We start from the raw sequence: 23899 nt of genomic DNA, 5'->3' as shown, positions 1-23899 counted from the left end.
ATTGAATACATATGTACCTCATTAAAGCACAGCAACAGTTTGATATAGCATTAACCATTTTCTGATGTTTTTCTCTGGTGCTGAAGATGAATCACTGTGGTACTCAAGCCCCTGTCTGGTTGTCTCTGAGGGAGTCAGAATCCATGCCTCAACCTGGTGAGATCAAACAGTTAACAGCTTGTGCTACATGGCAGTTTTTCTTCAGCACTTCAAAAGACTGCTGTCTTTTCCAAATCCCTGTCAGTGTGAGGAACTGCGGAGATTTCTTTGTTTACTTTCTGCAGCCCACCCAAGGATGCATGGGGTATTGTGCAGAAGGTGAGAAAACGCATGCTATAAATCAATGAAGTGTGTATGTTTATGAGTAAGTGTGTTTCTCTGATATTTGGCTGAGCGGAAATGTCTGGAAATAGTTATACATGCTAAAATTTCTTTCAATCCTTAATTTTAGTATTGATAGGATAAAAATATGATTTGGTATGGTAAGGTGGGTTCACACCACCCCTTTTTAACTCACATTTAGCACTCAAGTATTGTTCAAAGCCCACAAGCTTAAGAATTGAAATTTTCCATATAATGAGGATATAAGACACATCTAGAAGTCAAAATTCAGAGTACCTACAACGGCACTCATACTCTGCAAATACCCATATTCTATGAATATGCATAGAATTGTGTGTCAGAATAAATTTTGTTTAAGAACTTGACCAAACTGAATTTGTATCAATTATTGTTTGGCGTTGTTAGGAATATTTTTTTTACTGAAACTCTTTTTGTCATCAGTCTGGGGAGTGTATGCATTGTTGCTGAAAGAAAATTCAACACAGAAATGCTCTATTGATACCCACTTTATTAATACTGTGAGAAAGAACTGGAGTCCTTTTGCAATGTCTCGTGTTGTCTTGGACTCTTGCGCTGCAAAAGTGTGTTGGTGTTCACAGCTCAAAACTTCAGTATTTCATTATTCATGCCAGATGTTTTAGATAACTTAAGGAAGGCACAGTTAAATTCTTACAGTTATAAATACTGTGAAATAGTGACAAATTAGCGTAGTAGGAAATTATTAGTTCGTATAACACACCATTGTGAAAATACTAGTAATGTTTTTATGCATCGTATACTGTATTACTCCAACTCATGTTCTCTATTACTGACTGCTTTCAAAAGCTTAATAGCAAAACTATCAGTGGGTTTTCTGGTGCTTTATTGGCCCATCATTATACTTTTATGTCCAATTGTTAGGGCATTCTCCAAGGGTTTATTGACAGAAGAAAAATGCCAGAAATGGGACATTTCAGCATGCAAGTGACTGAAGCAATGAAGAGCTCCTGCACTATAGGACATTTACATTGGATGATGGCTCAAGAAGAGGGAAGAGGATATAAAAACCATAGGCAGCGAGCTAGCAAATTTTTACTGCCTCAGAACAAAGTAGGCAGGAAACATAACCCTGGTTTGGCTCTGCTGAATACTGTAAATCTGAAACACATGTTGAGTTTAAAAGCCCTCTTTTAAGGTGATGTTTTCATGTGAAGTACATTGTACTCATGTGCTGCTTTTTGTATCTAGATTACCATGTGTATTGTGTTTTCTTTTTAACACCTGATAGCTGTAAACACTTGATGCAAATTTTCAAAGTGTCTCCTCTACATGTTAAGGAATTCAAACGTTGTATCGCTGAAGCGTGGAATATCAAAATCTGCTCTTCATTCTTTTTGATGAATGGGGTTTTCAGCGTTGCTGCTGCCCTTTGGACTTAGTTTGGGTGGAGTGACTAACTACTTTCTACTCCTGTTACAAATGCACTGGTATTTTCATGTTTAATCAAAGTTTCACTTTTTCTCTTATAACACTCAAAGTACCAAACAATAGCAGTGCACAAGCAATTTTTCTTCCTACAGGCCCCTGTAGGAAAGATGATTTTTTTCAAAGCAGGTCTGCACTGAATTTGACTGTCCAGGGTTACAGTTAATGAATAAGCATTCAGATATGGATTTGGGGAGACAAAATGTATATTCAAGAGAATAGTTTAATTCCTTTTTATTCACTAACAGCGTCTGTAAGTATTGGCTGGATACATCTGCAGTAAAAGATGTAGAGGTGGTAGAATGTTTTCTACCCTTCCTCCTAGGTGTAGCCAATTTTCTTGTGCTTTCCAACACAAGGCTTTGTACTGACTGCTGCCATGATTGTCTATGGATCGGATTACAAGATTGCTTCCGTTCTGCTAATTTACACTTCAATTAGTGTGATAGTTGGTCTATTTTTAACATAGGGCAATAATTTAAGAGCATTGGTGTACATACTCTGTATGTATGTGAATATACAATTTAGGAACAACTTATAGTTGTTTCAGATGTAAAACCACAGACCTGTGATCCTGAGGGAATGTAAATTCAAGGTGTCTGTAGCAGTGAGTATTTTGTTTTGATTGTTTTCAAGATTTTCTGTGCATCTGTGACCCAATAATGTCAATATTTAGTCATATTCTGTCTTGAATAAAAAAAATGTTCATGTTATCAACAGTATTGCTCAGTCTGTTGCAAAATGAGCAGTTTGGAGGTAATTTCAGACCTTAGATTACAAAAGTACTTTCTCAGCATAATGTTCAGAATAAGTACCAAAATGTTAAGAAGTAATTTTAATAATGCTGATTTACAGATCAGTTTGATTCTTTGGGAGCCAAATATAAGATGAAGCTACAAATCATACTGTTTCTCATTCTGCTCCTTTTTACATAGACCATTTTTTCTTTTTTTTTCTCCCCCTTTCCTCATAAGTAGAGAAAATATTCTTCCATCTGGCAAATTCATTTGCATGTTGCTCTCTCCTGTCTAGTAAAATAATTAATTGTATTTTATTCCCTTGGGGTTTTTTTGGTTTGGTTTTTTTTCCCCCCCCCCTCTTCAGCACCTTCCTATTTGCTAGAATATACTCAAAGGCTGATAAAGAGTTTTTTCTCCTTTTAGTAATTAATAAAAGGAACATGCACATTTTCTCTGATTCTCAAAGCAATTATGTAATATTTTCACATATGAAAAAAGGTAAATATTACTAGTCTATTAATTGGCAAAATATATGCCAATATAATTTCATCCGATATTGGTTTTGCACAGAGTAAAAAGCACAAACCACACTTGTGTTTGACTAGGTAACCTGGCTCCTTCATCATCTCCATCTGTGTCACCACCACTACCAGCCATTCCTGAAGTTGCAGCAGGATTGATCAGAGGCAGCATTTACCTAAGGTGTACCTTTGGCGTTCCTTTTGCAAACAGCTCAGTTGGATTCATTGTAACTTGGTCAAGACTTTCTCCTGAAGGTATCAAAGAAGAACTGAAACATGAAACAGCAGTTCATACGTTCTCACTTCTAGAACTAGATGGGATAAACATCAGACTTGGAGACAGAGTATGTTCAAACATAATTATAATCTCTTTGCATCTTTGTAAATATGGCTTAGTAGACACTAACAGTTGTTAGAGACAGAGTTCTAGCACTTTGCTGTATAATTTTTCTTAGCAGAAGCATACTGCCTCTCGTTGTTGTTTACACCAACAGTGCCCGTATGATTGTGGAAATACCACAGGATATATCAGTAATTATCACTGCCATTAAGGTTTTGAAACTGTCTGTCTCAGTATGGTATAATGTGCCTCCAGGAGATAAATGTTTATCCAAGTTGCATCTTCTTCACCCTCTACTGTGATTTTGTTTGATACTGTAAATTAAGAGTGCTTCTGGATGCAGCTGCATCTAAGTGAGAGGCTGTAAGAGCCAGAGGTTGTGAGAAGCTGTGTTGTTGATTCATTAGATAGATTTCTTTGAATCAGTAGTGAGCTGCTACTTGATGGTTTTGTCTCTAGGATCGGATTTAAATGGTTTAATCTCTGCCATCAAAAGCAGTAGGAGTACCTGCATTACCTTCTGTGGTAGCAGAATCAAGGCCTAGGCTTTCATAGTAACTTTGAGAAGTTTACGCACTGGAGAATCAGTAAGGTTTCTACCTGTATATACCAAAATACAGGTTAATTTTTCCTGGCCAAAATAAAAAACAAAAAAGCACGTGGTTGGTGTGCGTGTGCATGTGTGTTCAGGTCAAAGCCAGGATGCTTGGATGGGTTATGGACAGCAATAGCAGTTGCTAATCCTCAAAAATCCTTTGGGGACTTTGTGAATAGTTGCCTGACACTGTTAGCTCAGTGACAGTCAAAAGGAAAGGCACAGTCATAAACTACTTGCTGCTGCTATGAATCCTTAGTTTTCTCAGGATCTGAAATATTGCATGTGTGGTCAACACATCTCAAAAGGGATACAGCAAAATAAACAAAGAAAAAATACAAAACCAAAGCAAAACCACCGTGTCTAGTAGCATGGAACTGGTTCAGTGGAGGGAAATCACAGTAAATTCTTCAGCTTGAAAAAGATTATCCAGGCCCATAGCACCAGGAAAAAAGTATAGTAAGAGGAGGAGGAGGGGATGGTTCTTTTGCATAATTTAAGATCTAATGGGCACTCAAAAGGCAACAAATGTGAAACGGACAAAAAGAAGTAAATAACATATATTAAAGTATAGAATGCATTTCCACAAGATGTCATGGGGTGCAGAAATGCTTCAGAAGGGGTTTGTTAAATCCGTGGAGACATAGGTGCTTGTTGAAGACAATGGTTTGCATGCGGCCTATGCCAAGAAGTCTCGGCACCGCTGGTGGAGTATGCCAGGAAAAGGTCTTAGAATGCTTGGTCAACAGATGTTTTCCTTAAGCAGCACCACTGGCAGTTGGGAAGTTCTGGTGCAAACAGAAGACTGGGTGTGATGAATCCATCAAACTGACCCGTGATGGTTGGGTTTTGTCTTCATGTGACCACTTCATACTGAAACTGTATTCTGTTGTGCTGGTTTTACCCTACAGGTCTACTGTAGCAGTTCTGCTTTTTTCATGGAGAAGCCGGATATACAAAGCCCTTCTGTTGAGAGCAAGGAATTTTTTGCTGGCATTAAGGTAATTTTGAAGAAAATAATGTTTTACTTATCGTAGTAGGGAGTATTGCTACAGCAGTCAGTCTTCTGACTAGAAGGCACTCAGAATGTATTAATTGTGAATTAATAGAGCATGTTGTTGGCTGTAGTGAACTTAAATTTGTCAAAAAACAGAAGAGTCAAAGTTGTCTCTGCTCCCCATGTACTCAAGGGGCAGGAAAGCTGAATCGGCAACTCGCACACGTAGTGGAAGCCGTGATTTCCAGCAGCTAGAGTCGACTCTGAAGCTGTATTTGTAAACTAGGAGCGCCATGGCTCAGATCTCAGCCCTGGCACACTGTTGTCCGCTACGTTTAACTGCTGCTGCCTTTACTGGCATGATTTTGGCCTACGTCAACAGGCTGTCCTAGCACGCGGCTCACAGGGTAGCCTAGGCCAGGGCCTCTTCCCAGCTGGCCATAGGGGTAAGGGAAGGGTGAGGCCAACCTGGTCTGGGCTTAGAGAGGGAAACTGGGACATGAGCTGTGTCAGAGGCCAAGCTCCAAACTCATTTTGATTCCTACTGTGGATATAGCTATAGGGACCCATCTGCTGGCCAGGAATGGGACCCCAATCCCAGAAGGACATACTGCATGTCATTACATGTTGGGAATAGTCGTGTTGACTTAAGGATTTGCCCTTCATAAAGTTAAGCCTGAGCTTATGTTTCTGCAGGATCAGGGCCCTGATTTATCTCATGAAAGTGCAAGTCTGTAATGCGCACTGCAAAGTGTGAATGCATTATTTTTGTTCTCCTGTGAGGCTGCGTTCAGGATTTCACCCAATGTGCAATGCTCAGTTGTAGGCCTCTGTTACTGATCTCTAGTTGTATTTTTGATTATGCATCTATAGTGAGCTGTGTTGTAAGTTTACAGAGAGGAATCCCAGAAGAAATACGGTGCTTCCAAATTCTTTTGGGACATTGTTGCCTGTAGGTAGCTTCCCCCTCCCTTCCCCCCCAGACAATACACCAAACTGTTTGTATTTTAGCTTCCAGAAGTTACCCAAAGGATACATTTTTGTGGTGTTAATGTGGTTTGCTAATTTCTTACCTTTCTAGCCAGCCTTTACTCTTGCCTTTTCCTTGTCCTTGACCCTTATTCCCACCTCTTCAAGACTCTTGCTGCTGTGTCCTCATCTTCATCCCAGTATGCCACTGTTCTTCAGACCATCTAAATAAGCCTGATGAAGTGGAGCAGGCCATGCACTGTGCCATTCCACCGCTTTAGTTTTTTATACAGTACTCCTAGCTGGTTAGTGATCAGTCCTGTTGTTTACTCACAAAGCTTGCATTTTAAGTACAATTTCTTCTGTGCTAGATACATCCAGAAACATATGATATATCAGAAGATGGGAAGGAATATGAACTGGTAATAGAAAGTAGCATTCCTATTCCTTGTCCTGAGTTTAGCCAGCTTGAAAGTGACTGCAAAATCTCACTAACATTAAATACTGTTGATGAAGGTAAGTGTTATCCTGATTTTTGTTGTGTTTTGTATGTTTAATGTGTTTTTCTAAATATTCCCATTGGTCTCCTTCTTTGGAGAAGCTGTTCCATTGTGAAATACTTTCTAAAATGTTAAAACAAAAATATTCACAGGCTGTATATACTGCTGCTGAAAGTATGGAAGAATGTGTCCATAACCCACTAATTGTTGCAGTTAGCAGGTTTTTTTTGCAGCTATGGCTATTGGAGCCATATTCTTTAACTTGAATGGACAGAATACTGTAATTGTTCAAAGTTTATAATTCAGTTCATTTTGTTGACCTGTTGTGTTGCAAGTATTGTATATGCAGTTGTGAAGCCCTCATTTTTTTGACTTTCTCAAGCACAAGTCCTGTGAATGCCAGGAGGAGCTTTGCCTATGCAGACAACAATTTTTATGTTGCATTAGCAAGCCTATCGTGATTTCCATTTGTCTCTCAAACTGGAAAATTCAAAACCATTTTCTTGGGTGTGTGTATGAAGATGTAGAGAGGGGGTTTTGCATGACCAAACCCAAGAAAAATGCATGAGTATTTTAATTTATGAAAAGGTTTGTAAATAAATTAATATCTGTATTAACGGTAGTATACAAAATGTGACTTATTTAGAGGAAAACTCACTAATGATGTGTTTTCATTAAAACAGGTAAAGAGCAGTTAGGTTTAAACTTGGCTCTTTCTTCTTGTCGTGTGGATCTTCTCCAGAAACCCTGCAATAACGGAATCTGTAGTCAAGCTGTAATTTATTTCACTGCTGTGACAGACTTTATGCAGGATGGAGACAGAATTACCAGAATTGCAGTCGAACCTATATCCAGTGAGAATTTTCTGTGGAATGGCTATGTTCCAGAAAGCACACAGGTTGAAAATCTTCATGTTAAGCTCTGTAAACTGGCCTGAAATGTGGCTGATGTTAATGAAGCTTCTATTTCAGTTGTGACTTGCTGACTCACACCAAGATTTCTAAGTGGTCAATTTTCCATTGTTTTATTTTCCTTGAAATGCTGCATTTTCATTTGAATTTTTTTTTTTACATTTTAATATTGATATAACTACTCAGATTGAATAAAAATATTTATTAGAATGTAAACTAGTATCATGAGATAAATAATGTGCCTGAGTGTTTATTTCCTAATCTGACATGCCTTACTATGTGCTTCTTTGTTTTGAAGATTACAGTAAAGGATCTACCCACTGCCTACTGCTACTCGTTTACTGACCCTCATATAATTACATTTGATGGAAGGTAATCACTGGATTGCTGCTCTTAATTTTAAGTGTGTTGGGATTTTTTGTGGGTGTTTTTTGGGGAGTTATTTTATTTATTTATTTATGTATTTTAAATCTGTGCTGGTGATATAAGTTAGCTGTGGTTTTCTTCAGCTGCACTGTGTATCACAGAATCACTAAGGTTGGAAAAGACCTGTAAGATCGTCAAGTCCAACCATAAAAAAACAAACCAACAACAACAACAACAAATTTTACATTCTTTCTTGGACAATAAGGATAAATGTGCTTTGGTTAGTAAGAACTTGCCAGCCATGATGATATTTTAATATTTGTATTTCTAAATGCAAGTTTTGGGGTTGTGGCAAAAGAGTGAAGCAAATGGACTATTTTCTTTTTTAGAGGAGTATGCCAGGAGAGGCGTGGTTGCTGTGGTCAATGAAAGACAGAAATGTTATTAAATATAAACAATGGTAAAATGATTGATTAGGCAAAACTATTTTAATGCAAAGGTGTTCCCGATCTACAGAGTAGTTTCCCTATTTCTGGGTGTCAGTATCTGAATCCTTGTAAGGATCAAGTTGCTAGAAGCTGTCTGTGTAACATTCTGCTGAGTTCATTAATGGCATTGAAAGTGACTTACTCACTGCTGTCACTTGCATATCACTGACCTTCTTTCTAAAGTGAAGATAGCTTCCTTGGCCACAGCTGGCATGTTTTTGGTATGCTTCTGTCTTTTCAAAGTGTTTCTAATTCATGGAAGGTGTCAAAACAAACACAGGTTCCACACCTGGGACTTTTATATTCTCTGCTAAGCAGAAGCACATTTCTTCAAGTGGCAGGGTGAGAGGAAGAGGATATGTTGCCTCCAAATAAGGATGTTCAGCCCACAACCCCACTCTTCCTGTGAACTTGATAATGGAAGGGAAAAGGCAAGTTGTAATTACTTCTCTGATAGCACTGTGACTAATAATAAAGTCACTGGGGTTATCCTGATCTTGCAATTCTTCCTTCAATGGAAATTATAGGGATGGCTTCACTGGGCATTTTGACCATCGAAGCATTGTGATCAAGCTTCCTTATGAAGCAAGGATTTACTGTAATATGGTCTGGCTGGAAGCATGACGCTGTGGGGAAAGAACTTTCTTTTTAAGGATAAAGTCTGTTGCTACTTCATTTTACAAATTGAGGAAACAAATAGAAAAGGAACTGTCCTTATGGAATCGTGGGTAATCCTGTGCAGTCCCAGCAGGGTAGCCATCTGCAGTTTGTCTGCTGGCCCATTACACACAAGGCAAATCACCATTCTGCAATTAACTGTCAAATGCCACTTACAGCCAAGAGGCTGTTAAACTTGCAGCAGAAGTTTGGTGGGGTTTTTTGCCTTTTTTTTTTTTTTTTCTGCCTTGTCACTGCTGAATCATTAACTTGGCTATTTTAACCTTTCTTCAGGGAACAGATGGCTAACCCTAAGTAAAAAAAAAAAAAAAGGAAGTCGCTATTTATGGTTTTCATCTTAAATAATTTTCAAATCTTTGGGAATAAGCAGTCCCCATCTCCATCTTAATAAAGCGGACCTATTTAAAAGTATATGACTTTCTAAATCATTTTCTCAAGGGTACTTATGCAGTTTTCAGCAGCTGCCCCCCACATGCACGCTGCGTAGGTGTACTGCTGTAGAAACACAAAGGTTGAGAAGTACCCTCCAGTTCCCTGTCATAAGCAGTTAAAAAAACCCCAAAAACCAAAGAATGGCAGTGGCTTCATGGTTACATTTCCATTCACAATCATTGTCTACATATACTCCACACATGATCCTTCTTTTATTCCCTATTTTTCTGCTGTAAAACAGGTTTAATTTTTTTGATTTAGAGCTGCACAGAGGAAGAAATGATGGTGTTTGTTCTGAACAAAGTTGTGTGTTGCTTTGTGGGCTGCACTGTTTGGTTTTTCTGATGCAGGAGAATGAGTTGCAGTATCAAAGTTCACCAAATATTAGAAATCTGTTTTAAGATAAAGTTGCTGATATATGGTGATATCACTTTGGTTGTAAAATAGCTATATCACATGCTATTCTTTTGATTCCAGACTCTATGACAATTTTAAAACAGGAACATTTGTTCTCTATAAGAGTACATCTCGAGATTTTGAAGTTCATGTTCGCCAGTGGGACTGTGGAAGTCTTCACTACCGAGCATCCTGTAACTGTGGCTTTGTTGCCAAAGAAGGAAGTGACATAATTGCATTTGACATGTGCAGTGGTCAGCTACATGAGTCACAGCCACGCTTATCTGTGATAAATAGAGACACAACAGGAAGCAATGTCCGAATCACTGAATCCTACCTAGGAAGAAAAGTAACAGTAAGTAGTAAATAATTGTTTGCAGATGTCATGGTTATTGGCAATTGTTTTTACCAATTCACACCAACTTCAGAACTAAAACGTGCTTTATTTTCTGCAATTAAGCAATAGCATAATGTTTATTTTACAATTGTAGTCCTTTGGCCAGTGTTCTGCTTGTAAGTGAAGGATGTTGTCCTCAAAAACAAGGATGTGCCAACATGCATACCTTTCTGGAACCATGTTGTCAATCACAGTATGCAACCCTTGTGTGAAAGGGGCAGTTTTCAGATTCAATATGCACTTATTAGCAGCCCTGATGTTCCAAAATAAGATCTCTGTGTGCTCTGTTTTGCCAGCGTCATATAGGAAGTGTATTAAGTATGCCAAATGACATCCACAGAATTAGAAGTGTAGATGGTTTCTCTAGAGAATGTGGCCCTCAGATAAAACATTCGTGTTTGCTTTTATAATTTCCTGTAGCTTTTCTTTTGTAGATAGAATTGCTGTAGTACTCCACTGAACTTCAAATGAAGCCGAATGTAAAAATGAAGCCCTCAATGGCTCTTTAATCACTCTGTTGGTCTGGAAGGCAAGCCCTAAGAACAGATATGTGTTTTCAACTTGGGTTTGGCTATTGGTATAAGACTATTTTAAATATTTAACTTTTGTTTGAAATATTTCATCTGCAGACCTCAGATATGAAATATTAAGACATTAGGCAATAGAGAAAGGGATACTGAGGAACCAGAAAAATTAAGTCACTTGCTCAGATTTGTACAGCAAGTTAATAATAGAAACAGCATTTAAACTTGCAGTGGGTTTTGTTCTTGAGACCTCTAGTATTTCTTTCAAGAGATTGTAAAGTTGCTTAAAATTAAATAGTAAATATTTGAGACTATTCTGAGCTATCTAGAACATTTAGGATCATCTTTGCAGGTAGAAAGTGACTCTATATTAAGCTACTAACACAGAGAATCGTGTCACTGGTGCTGCCAAAGAGTCTATTCATATTACCAGAGTCTTCCCTTTCCATATGGTAGCATGTGAAGAGTGAGCAGCCCAGGTGATCTTGGATTCTCTGTGGTTTTGCAGTCATTGACCTTCTACAATATACCTGCTAATGATGGATGAAGTTTATGGACATACAGTGCACCATCTAGCTGCCTGCTAAGGTTGAGATGTATAGGGGATTTATTTACAGGGCTTCACTAGAATAAATAATGAAATTTGTCTGATCCAGAATAATTAGAGCAAGACTTTAATGTGATGTCCTTATATGCCTGGCCTTTTCCAATTGTTCCTTGCCAACAAACATACCTGGTTTTATTAGGTAAAATAAAAATCATGTTTCTCATGATGGTATCATCAATCTCTTTTTAGATTTTGTTTTCTTCTGGAGCTTTTGTTCGTGCTGATGTGAGTGAATGGGGAATGAGTATAACACTTAGGGCACCCAGTTCAGATTACAGACATACAATGGGACTCTGTGGCACCTTTGACGGAAGTGCAGAGAATGACTATCACACTGCAAGTGGGGCGGAAATCTCAAACCATGCTAATGTTCCTTTTTCTTTTATTAAGGAATGGAGGTAACAAAATACTTCTGTTTCAATCAAATGTCATAATTTTTGGTTCAACCTTTCCTTCACATTCTTAAAAAATTGTCAAAATAATAAAAAAAATCTTCCTGAGTTTTTAAGTTAATGTTAGAATGCCATCATTACATTCCATAATTCATTTCAGAGAAAATTGAAACTGAAGTGCCAAATTAGTATTTAAGTAGTACGATGTAAGATTAGTTTGAGTAGGTTTTGAACAAAGTATCAAGGCATACAGAAAATATCCACTCTTTTTAATTCTTCTATTGTAAGTTACTCTAATGATTTTGTGATTTAACTGGTCTTTAAATATAGCTGTATGCTGCAGATTCGGTGGTCTATGCTGTAGAAGTATGAAACAACAAAAAGCAAAACAAACGTTAATGCTTTACTAAAACAATGAAAATAGTTCAGATATGTTTCATCTTTTTCTTTTTTCTCCAGAATTTCACCAGGAGATAGCTTGTTTGACAAGACACCTGCTTCTTCAACATCTTCTAGAAAAATAGTCTTCTGTGACTGTGCACTTGAAGATGCTGGATTATATCAATCAGTGAATAAACTAGAGACAGTTTCTCAGTCAGAACTTCCTCTGTCTTGTAAAGAAACTGAAAATGGTAGATTTCTTTCTTTGATACCAGGACTGGATGTCACTGCTGAGTATCTCGGTCCCGTTGATCTTGTCAGAAGCTTAAAGAAACGTTCATCTGCACATGAAATGGATTCATCTCTACTTCTGCAGAGGGTCGATAATCAAACCAAACCTCACAAAACATCACTAGTAAACACACGTGTCTCTGCAACCTCAGTGGGAAATACTAGTGTAGAAAGAGAAGGAACTTCAAGCTCAGGCATTAGAAGAAATTCTCACCGTTACAGTAGTCATTTTCACAAAAGTCAATCTGTTACAAGTAGGGGGAAGCGCCAAAATTATTATGAATACTATCCAGCATTTCTGTTCCAAAGTCTTAGCCAAACAGACTTAGAGGGATACAGTTATTTTTTCCCAGAGGACCATGCCACTGACACAGACCAAAAGTTTCTTCCTTCTTGGCCCACACCTTCTGGCCTCACTGAGTCTAGCACTTTGTTACTATGCCAGCTGGCAATAGCTAATTCCAGTATAGGAAGATCTTGTGGTGGCCTTCTTGGCCGGCGAATAGAGGATGCGATCAATATGTGTGTTAAAGATTTGCTGCTGAAAGATGACCTCAGTTGGGCAGAAGCTTCCTTAGCTCTTCTAGAAAATGAATGTGAGAAAAGAGTTTTAGAAGAAATAAATTACAACCAACAGGAACTTGAAGGGTTGGTTGAGAACCTACTTATTGCATTAAGGTGTCCCAGCCTCTGCAGTGGTAATGGGGAATGTACAGAATGGGGCTGTGCATGTTTCCAAGGCTACAGCTCATATGACTGCAGCATACTGTCTGGTAAGTGGGGGGAAAAAAATGAGATTTACTTAAATAATGTTCGCAATGTTTGTGCAACATACATTTATTTTGCTGTCTTTCTCTCCAATTTTTGTATGCTGACGAGTTCCCTACAGTGGCCCTGTTCATTATCCAGCAATTTAGTTCCAGTTTAATACAGCCATAATTGTTTTCGGTTCAGCCTTCTTGTTTCCGAAGGGCAAAACATGGGCTTAGTTTCTGGTATGCAGATTTTAAAACTTTACCACTCCGTGTGTTTGCAATCCAGAGTATTGCCCAAAGAGATTAGCAATGTTTCCACATGCTGTCTTCTTCAGGGAAGATCTGCCACATCCATCCATTCCATAATTTTTTATGTTCTATGTGATCCTGTTTATTAACTCTAAGTGGGATGGTTTTTTCTTTGGTGACGTTACAACTTTGTAAGCTAACTTAGATGTGGTGGGACCAGAATTGATAGTGAAGAATAAAGAGGTACAGCAAATATTGCTGGGCAGGTTTTTGGTTTTTTTTTTTTTTTCAGTAAATAAGATACTCACTAAAAATTCAGTTAGGCAGGTACACTGGAAAAATGCGAAAAGTACTGCAAAAGTCAAAACCTTTTCAAAACAAAACCTGTTAATATTTTGTTTTGCAATGGTGGTTTTGTTTTAGTGACCTATTTAAAAGCAAATAGAGAAAGAGGTAAGAAAATAATAAAAAGAAATATTTTATTCCTCTTGAAGTCAAATAAAGTGGGTTTGCTTCATAAAAACTATTTTTGAGTGTGCTAATCTTTGTCAGTTTATTTCCTGAAATAACTTCCCCCTGAGATGTTTTTGTTTAGTCTTTAAACAAAAAATTGCCATTATAAATTGCATAACTGTAACCTTCTCAGTTCCTATTTCTAGGGCCTGAGTTTCATTTAGATTTTATTCTGCAAGTGTGATGTAAAGAGCCATAGATAAGAAAGCAAAGCACATATTCACAAGTGTTTGTTATCGGATGAATATTTTCTCTGTTTCAAAATATGCAAGTTCCAAGAGAAGGCAAAAGCCTAGCTTTAAAGTTAAGATTCATTTTAACAATAAAAAATATTTCTGTTTATGCCTTTCTTCAGCTGGGTCCAGATTTCATTGTTTACATCATTTTCTTAGATGGATAGAGAAATAAACATATTGCTTAATGTAAATGCACATGAATGAGTTAATATACTGACATTTATTGTCTAATCTCTACTTTGAAGACCAGGCTCCAGAAATTACAGAGCTGGAGAATGCTGGGCTGTGTGATATTCGACAGTATGACTGCACATCAGTGAGAGCTTTTGGACACGGCTTCAGGGAGTCATTGAATATGAAATGTGAAATTATCAAATTACAGGTAGGTCTCCCTGAATAGTAACAATTACATTTTAAACTTCTCGGAGAACAAGGGAAAAAATGTCTAACATATTATTCATTGATGTGGGTACAACCCAATGCTTTAGTAGAAGCTAAAAGCAAAGGCACTCAGCACTTTGCAGCAGACACTCAAGTCTTTGCAAGATTGCCATTTCCTCCATGATAAGAGAAATACAAAACTTAATGGGAATGTTCAGCAGCCGAGAGGGAGATAATAGCATACGGCAGTGATCCATCAGAAAAGGGCAAGGGCAGCCCTATTAGTAACGACCAGTACATCGTTGTTTGGGTTTTTTAAGTGCTTATGGAGAGGAATTGAAGTATCACTTTTTTGAAAAAGGAAGGCGAGGTTAAAGACACTACTAGATTTCTGTCTCAAATCTAATGCTTGAAATAGCACTATTATAAACATAATAAATCTGTTATGAAAAGAGAAAGGCATTTTTGATGTCTTGTCCATTTCCCTGGGGTAGAATACCATGGCTATTTAATGATATATGTCAGCTCTATACTGCAGGTTTGAACAGGAGATTAAAAATGTTGCACTGTAAACTAAGAGGAAACTGTATAGAGAGACTATTGTTACTCAGACCTAGAATTTGCTCAAGGCAAATTTACAAGCAGTTTACAAGTGTTAGCCTGGAATAAACATCGGCAATTACAAGTTTTTATGTCATGTTAGACACGAAAATAAAAAAATCTTCAAAGTAAAATTGGGTTTCATTGATGTGATGATGGTGGTGGTGGGGAGATGGTGAAAGGGGAACCATTCAACAGGAAAATTTTGTTCTTGGGACAAACCTTTCCTTAGCTAGTTCCAGCAGATGTTAAAATTATTTTGACAGACTAAGCAATGCTGGGTATAGATTTCTCTTACACACAACATGTATCCATTCATCTGCAACTTGGCTTGAAATGGTAAAGTCAAGAGTAAGTTTACACTCCATTAGGTTAAAAGACTTTTAGACCAAGCTCACAGGGAGACAATTATTGGGAGTTCACTTACCACAGTTTGAAATGTCTCAGTTTTAACTCATGGCAAGATATTGTGATATAACACTCTTTGTGGTGGTGTATTTGGCTCCCAACTACAAAACCTTTCTATTTAATCACTTTTATTGATGATCTTCTCACTGACAAGAGCCAAGTTAGAAAATGAACACTACTGCTGTTATCTGCAGTTGAGGAGGAAGCTGAGAATTTTTTCCTTGAAAATACAAAAGAAAGGATGTTTGGGGGTTTTTTGTTTTGCTTAGTTTTGTTTGTTTAATTTTCAGGCCAGAGTAATAGTGACTTTATGCAAATGTCAATGGACTTGCAACAGTATAGAGCTCCACGTATTTTGAGATTAAACGTAAATGTTCAAATTTTCATAGAAGAGGCATTTTGGCAGAATTTAGAGCTAATACACACTGAATTTCTTATTTTTTACATTTTCACTTTTGAAAGGTTAAATCAAATCCATTGTCTGTGGGCTGTCCTACCATGTTAGGAAAGATGTAGGTCTCGTGCATGATGCTAAAAGAGGTGATTCAGAGTATTCTGTATTGAAGTACCTCACAGATGCACGACTACTGCACAGATCTTGATAGAGGTTTGGGTAGGATGTGGCCAAGGAACCTATCACAGATCCAAAATTTACTAAGACTTTTTTGGAAAGGATGAGGGTGTGTTTAACCTCCCCAAAATGAAAATACCATTTAGTTCCTTCTTATTTATGTTGGACTGCAGAAGTAAATTTTTCTATGAACCTAATGAGTTAGAATGCTAGTTAATCTGAAGATTTTTAATTGGTTTTTGAAAGGTTAATATGTTTCTGAAAAAATTATCTGAACTTGCCTCCAGCTAATAACAAAAAGTTTCTGGAGAAATAGACTGCATCACATTTCAAAGGTTATGGTACTAAATGCACTCAAAATGACATATTTAGAAATATTTAGCTGTTACACTTTTACTCACCCTTGCTGTGAATTCTCTGAGTATAGGGTGAAAGAAAAGCAAAACATTTGGTTGGAACAAAAATAGCTCATATGTCTTTTCAGCATAAGTTTTTGTTTTTCTGTTATTTTTCTGTTTGAAAAAAAAAAAAAAGCAAGGCCTTATCAGACTCCCCATGTCAGGATTGGAATTGAACAAATTTCTCAATTGGCTCCAGTAACTGAAAAAATGTGCCAGCTCAGTAAAACCCAGTCAAGCTCAAAATTATTTTGGTCTTGCTGTTCTTTTCATTCTTAGTCTGTCTGGATTCTTAACTTCCATCTAACTTTTTATTTTCAGTATGCTTATCCCTGCTTCCACATCAATACTTCAGCCAAACAGTATTATCATCCCTATTCTGTTACCTTGAACTCTCAAGATAGATCCTTGGATGACTTGTCCACACTGCCTTCTAGAAGAAAAGTCTACAGGGTTAATGGTGTAATCTGTTGGCTTGTGCAAGGGCTTAATGGCTAACTGCCAGTATTCCCCCAGCACCCAGAATGATACCTGAGCCCTGCCAGAAACCTCATCTGTTCCTTCAACTAATGCTTGTCCTCTCATGGGAGCGGAGATGGAGGGGGATAGAGGCATTTATATATCAGATCAGTGCTGTTAGAGGATCACCCACTGCTTAACCCTCCCATTACTCTCCAGCTGGAAGAACTGTTTGTCCTTGGCAATGCAGTGCCAAAGGGCCATGCAGCAGGAAAGACTTCTGCCTTTTCTTCTGGAGTAGCAGGCTTAGGTAGCAATCTATGTGTGCAAATAACGGCATTTAATATTTCCCACTGCATTCTAATCCAGAGACATTAGACTTGTTCAAACACTGTGCAATACATGTTGTTTTTCTCTGATAAAATATTTTCATAATGTATTTCACTGAAAAACAGATTTTCTGTGTTAATATTTAGTATAGTGGTAGACAATGGATTCCCGGAGAACCTCTAACTATGCCAGCTGCCTTCCAAAATGCCAGGACTGTCGACTGCCAGTTACCAAATGATGGCCAGCAGTCTGATGTCATGGATCTGGTTGATGATAAACCCATTGCCAGGTGGCAAATAAAGGTACTCACAGAAATCTCAAATATTCGCTTACAGATATTCCTATTAAGATGAAAATACATTACATAGATATTATGCTTTTTTTTAATGGTACTAAAAGTGGAACTCAGCTTGCTTAACTTGGGGTCTTGGTTTCATTACCTAAGTTTAAGTGTTGAGTGCCATTTGAGAGTGTTCTCCTGCAAGGGGACTGGTAGATACAACCTAGGACCTATAGAGACACATGTTCTTCAAGAGTAGAAGTTAAAGGCTAGATAGTTACCCTAGAGCATTTCAAGTGACATTAGACACACTTACGGGGAAATTGAGTTGAGCCCAGTCTACGTGTACGAATCCCTGTGTGAGGTAGATAATCTGAGCTCTCATACAGATTGAGTCAATAAGGTCAATAAAGACTACACACTATTCAATTTACCCTGAAGTAGACACCTACATGTGGTTGGTCAAATATCTGTCTAGATTTATCGGCAGGATTGATTAGATTTCTGATTACTATTATGAGAGTTTAAACAGCTAAATGTAGGTGTCTATCAATGAGTTGAAGCTCATGCTAGCAGTGCATGCTGGTGATACGTTGATACCTGATTAGGTTAATCCATTTTTACTGTACATCTTGCAGATTTCTAATGATGGATTCATTTATAGCAACTCTAAAACAATGATATTATATGATGGAGCCTGTCAGACATGTGAACCAGAAGAATCTGGGTTATGTACGTTAAAGGTATGTATTTCATTACTCTCTATGTTTATTATGAAAATACGCATCTTTTCAGGCAGAAAAAAATCTAGAAGAATCAGCAGAACATACCCTGTTCTCGTTTCCAACAGGGATTTTCCATGCACGGAAATGATAAACATGGAAAGAGAAGCTGGGATGAGACAACTTTGAATTAAAAAAATCAAACCAAAAGTACATCATATAATTACCAAATAAAACCAAACATGCTGTTAGTTGTTTAGATTTAAAAACAACCTTAGTTGTTTACTGGAAGTGCAGAATAGATTAGATTTTATTTGACACTTTACAAATTCATCCACATTTACTGTTTGATAACCAAAAATTTATGAATCACATTGTCATTTCTCTAAAAGGAGAAAACATGCAACATAGATGGACTCTGTTACGGTGAAGGTGACACAAATCCAACCAGCCCTTGCTTACTCTGCAGACCTGACATATCAAAGTTAACTTGGTCAGTTGTTGAAAGTAAGTTCTAAATAGTTTGTTGGTTTTTTTAATAGCAAGAATTTGAAAATCTACTAAGTTTTTAAAGTTATGGAAATAGTGAAGTTTTAAGTTTAAAGAGTTAAGTGTTTCATTTAAGCTTAGTACCCATTACTTTAGCTTGTAATTTGATCTTGGTTTTCATCTGACATTTCTCCTAATTTCTGAAAATGATACTTTGTTTTCCAGACCATACATACAAAAGTCAGGCTTTTTTTTTTTTTCTTGCCATGGCTCCCCCAGTAGCCATTACAAATAACTAATGAAAATTAACAGCTCTCAGTCTAATTGGCACTTTGAAGTCTTTTGATATTTGGCACAGCTACATCCACAAACGTTTGTCTTCACCATTTAGGAATAAAAGATATTTTCCAACAGATGACTGATACCAAACAAGAGGACACAAACTGAATTAAATGGCATGTCATATTTATTAGCCACTTAATATTTGGATATAATCCACATGGATGGCATAAATACATGGCCTAAACAAATACTTGAAAGTATATCCAAGGCTGTCAAACTTCAGTCCAATTAGAAACCACACTATGAAAGAAGACTCAAGTCTAGATTCTTCATTTTCCTTCTCCATAGTACAAAGTTCTAGTCTAGAAGTTGCAGCTCTTGTGGCTCAGATATTAGTCTTTGGATATACAAATCATATTGGTCCCTTCACCAAATGGGATGTCTCTTGGGGCTTTACTAGCAGCCACCCAGCCTGTCCCATCAACCCAAGTCCATAACATCTCAAATACAAGCATTCCATCAGTGTTTTGATGGGTGAATATGCCGGCAAGACTTTGCCTGGGTTGGGAAGGGTCCTGTATGAGTGGGACTTCTGGTGCCTGTCTTGCTGAATCTTTTCCTAGTTCAAACTTGTCCTGAAAGCCAAGGTAGCTATACCTATTCCAAAAGAATGAAATGTGAATGGAATGAATGAAGGGAAACTCATCCACCAGTCAGGGAGTCAAGGGATTTCCATGTTACAGGACTAGAATTCGATATTGCCAAAGTCAGAAATGGGAGAATAATGTAAACCAGAGGCAATTCCCCGAAACCAAGGAGCACAACGTCTTCTCCAGAGTGGATGACATTAGGAACAGGGTGTCAGAATCTAACTGCTGAGACACTGATTAAAGCTGCTTCTCTTTTCACGGTTTCTGCCACAGTGTGTGCGTTCCTGCTTGGAGTGGTCACTTTACTGTAACCCAAAACTTAGCAATCTTAATCACCTTCTTATGTCCCTACTTCAAAACCTACACTCTCCCCAGGGCTTCTGCTTCTCTCTTTCACAGAACCTGTCCTGGTGCTGGGGTTTTGTTTGTTTTCACCTGGTGTCTCTAGAAATCTAGTTATTCCTGCCAATTAGGTTAAAGCTCAACAGTGCAGGCATCTAAATAGACTAAGACTTACCAGTGAGTAAGCTGTTGTGTGGTTGAAATCCTTCCTAGGAACAATGAGTGAATAACTTATTCCATCACCTCATGCTCAGTTTTGCCAAGATAGTCACTGCAGCCCATTCCCAAGTATTGCTTAATAATGTCTATTCATTTGTTAAAGGAAACACCAATCACCTCTGAGTTTTATGGCTTCCTGTACCTTCATCTGCAAACTATCTCTGTGTAGTTAAAATACAGTGGTTAAATTAAATAAATTCTGGGTTCTTTCTATGTATTAGATGCACTGCATCTTTACAAGCTCTTGCGTACTATAAGTAATTTCTTGGTTATGTTACAGTTATAATGAAAATATCTAGTGTTTTTCTGGTGCCATTCAAATGACATTAGAATTTAAGAGAAATAATTACATGTGACTTCCTTAATAGAAACATATGGTCCTTTTAATTTTTATAAGTATATTGCAACTTTTGCTTAAAAGAGGAAAATATCTCCTTTGTTACAGACAACCAGCCTCCAGTGCTTGAAACTTTTCAGGGTATGCTACAGACTTTTTATGGAGAAGATTTTGTGTATCAGTTTTTGGCTTCAGATCCAGAGGGCTCTGCTATTCATTTCACATTGGATTCTGGTCCAGAAGGTGCCAGTCTTTCCCCATCAGGCCTCCTTTTGTGGAAAGCTGTGTCAATGAATCTCCATAAATTAACATTTTCTTTGACAGATGACTGCAATGCAAAGACTAAGGTAGAAATAGAGGTAATTAATTACAATAAAATGACACCTAGTCGTAAGATGTTTAAGGTATCTAATTACAAAACTCATTGCTAGTTCATTAAAAAAAAAGTCTTATTGGGCATGTCTTGTAGGTCAGTGTAAAATCGTGTGATTGCCTAAATAATGGCTCATGTGTGACAAACATTAATTTCCCACCTGGAAGTGGAAGATATCTTTGTGTGTGTGTAGCTGGATTTGAAGGTGATCTCTGTCAAGTGAATACTGATGACTGTAAACTTAACCAGTGTGGTATTGGCAGATGTGTGGATGGAATAAACAGCTATTACTGTGAATGTCCGCCTGAACTTCAAGGTAAATTGCTACTTTATTTACACACATTTATCACGTTTAGTGATAAATAGGAGTTTCTAATTTTATGCGTACTAATTTTTTAAAAAATTTTTTTTACTGTAAATAGCTTACTGTTAGAGTATGAAGAAATTTTATGGTCTTGTGATAAGGTTATATGATATACTCCAAGATTTTTCTTGCATGAATACAGTGGTCATTTCTATTATGAGAGCAAATTTCCATTGTTTTCCTCCGCCGAGGTAACTCGGCAACATGGTGAAACATAGGAGTGATGAGTTTGGTTACAGTGAGATTCCTACTATGCCTGCAGATAAACATGTAGTCCCCACAGCCCATCTTCTCCATATTCCACAATAAGCAAGACACTTGATATAAGATGAAAAAATGTGAATAGCAAACCTAGTCAGCTGTGCTGAAATGTACTGAAATACTTTGTTGCACTTGATAGATGCTCTTTTTGTATTTCAGCACCTGCATACATTCTACTTTTGTCTTTTTATAAACACACTGTCAAAGACTAGTAACACAATATTACAAAAAAAAAAAAAATCTGTATTTCAATGCAGGTAAAAATTGTCAAGATGATGTAGACGAATGTGTCTCCAGCCCTTGCTTCCCTGGAGTATTTTGCTTCAATACTTTTGGTTCTTACTATTGTGGTCCATGCCCAAATAATCTGCAAGGAGATGGGAAGTCGTGTTATGGTAAAATTACTTGTTTTTTAGAAGAATGCTATTATCTTATTGTCATTCAGATAAAATATCTTTTGGTTGTGCTTCATGTTTCTAACAGTAACTTAGAACTCTTTTCAGTAGTCAGCAAAACAGGACTGTGTCTCTGATTGTTGATGGCTGGGACAGAATCTCAGTTGATGACAACATCAAACTGCCCTGGGTCACATAGTTGTAAAACAATTTTTCAGGTGACTAGAAAAAATAGATACAAAATACCCCAATTCTTTTATATCAAATTAGAATAAAATGAAATGTATTTTTTTTGGCATTATTTTCATAATATGAGCAATTATTGATAAAATGTTTTTCTATTAGATGTCTATTTACCCAAATCAAGGCACTTGCCAAATAAGGTGCCCAAACATTTATTTACAATGCAGTTACTGAATAACTTGTATTTTTAAAATACTCTATTGAAAACTTTTAAGAAACATTTTTACTCTTTATCTGCTTTCTGAATTTTGAGTTATTTTTATGTACTAAAACTTTAACTGTAATTTATTTGCAGTTGAAACAAAAGTAACTACTAATGTGCTTTCACATCTTTTGTTTTTAGAAAGCTTTGAAGACACTAATGTTGAAAGAAAGAATCCCACAGAAGAAATTGGAGGGAATAAAGGTGATTTTTTTTTTTTTTAATGAAGAAAATTGAATTTCTGATTCACATCCTGATAAGAATATAACTAGCAAATAAAGGTTCTAGTCAGTTTTATGTTACTCACTTCAATTTTTCAGTTTGACTCAATTTAATTCATTACTGGAGTTGTATTCTGATCTGAAAAATGAAACTGAAATATCAATATCAACAAATCCCTTAGATCAGTCAAGTGATTTTATTGACAGTGTGATGTACGACATTCTTACCATTGTCTTTTGTTTTTGTGACTAACCACTGACACAAAATAGGTAACAGGGGGATAGGGACATCTGTTATATGAGATAAGCAAAAATTTATGGCATTATGTTGAATGCCTTTTCCCTATGTTAGCACAAAGGAAAGGTGAAGGATATGGCAAGTGAATGTCTTAATTCCAAAACTCCATAAATGTTGTTGCTGGCCTTTCCAGCTCTGTGCCTGCTGGGGCTTTCTTTTCAGGAAATTCTCATGTGTTTTTTCCCTTTATCTCTGAATTGTTAGTGGGAAACTCTCTCACTCCACTGCCAGTGCTGCATATTTCTTCACTGGCTGCAAAATAGTTTGCTTCTCAGCAGTGGGAGACAGCACTCTGTAATAAGATTCAGTAAAGTTTAACCTTTTGTAGACCATTTTCTAGTACCATTCTAAATGGTGTTAGGGACAGAGTTTAAGTTAGGTTGGGTAATATCCAGTTTCATTCCTTCTCTGCCCCGTAATGCTAAAAGCCCATATACGGCATTCTGCCATTCTGGGATTACAATGCCATACTCCTTTCCACAACCCACCAGACCACCTGCCTTTCCTGGGCAGAATACGAAGAACTTTCCATTCACTTTGCACTCCTTTCAACGAGGAGGCTGAGTCAGTCTTGGTTGTTTATAAAACACATGAAGCATCCCTCTGATAGAACCCATGCAGAAACTTTGAGAAGGTTGATAAAAAAAGTTTGGAGAGTAAAACATGGTAATACTTTTGCTACACGGTCGTGGATTATTCACCTAAAATACTGCCCATGGTGCATCGGCAAGTCGAAGCATGAACATACTTGTGATTAAATATCTGCTTACAGACTCTAGGCTTATGGTCCACCAGTATGTCTAAGTGCTAGTAATAAGCAGTATCTTTTCTTTAAACTCTGCTTCAGTTATCTAGTTGGAAGCAGTATATGGAGCTGGTAATCTGCTCTGACAGTAAAGCTGTTTATTGACCCAGTATGGGAAAAATCTCTGCTGTCTGCCTCATGTATATATGGTGCTTTCTCCTTATCTTCCAGCCAAGAAAAGGCCA

General features: G+C 37.3%; 1 protein-coding gene across 1 annotated transcript in view; it reads left to right on the top strand.

Moving 5' to 3' along the window:
* Window positions 1-23899, top strand: part of VWDE (von Willebrand factor D and EGF domains) — a 35150-nt gene that overhangs the window by 2855 nt on the left and 8396 nt on the right. Inside the window, 18 exon segments of the mRNA XM_059818970.1 lie at window positions 87-318; window positions 2348-2413; window positions 3152-3411; window positions 4914-5003; window positions 6340-6484; window positions 7152-7366; window positions 7678-7751; window positions 9821-10094; window positions 11457-11665; window positions 12119-13104; window positions 14330-14466; window positions 17378-17533; window positions 18150-18254; window positions 18626-18740; window positions 20661-20911; window positions 21022-21241; window positions 21808-21945; window positions 22532-22594. Coding sequence (XP_059674953.1) covers window positions 87-318; window positions 2348-2413; window positions 3152-3411; window positions 4914-5003; window positions 6340-6484; window positions 7152-7366; window positions 7678-7751; window positions 9821-10094; window positions 11457-11665; window positions 12119-13104; window positions 14330-14466; window positions 17378-17533; window positions 18150-18254; window positions 18626-18740; window positions 20661-20911; window positions 21022-21241; window positions 21808-21945; window positions 22532-22594 — 3736 coding nt within the window.

Source organism: Gavia stellata, chromosome 6 (assembly GCF_030936135.1).
Source record: "Gavia stellata isolate bGavSte3 chromosome 6, bGavSte3.hap2, whole genome shotgun sequence".
NCBI lineage: Eukaryota > Metazoa > Chordata > Aves > Gaviiformes > Gaviidae > Gavia > Gavia stellata.
Note: the sequence above shows the minus strand (reverse complement) of the source record. Positions and strands in the feature narration are given on the sequence as shown.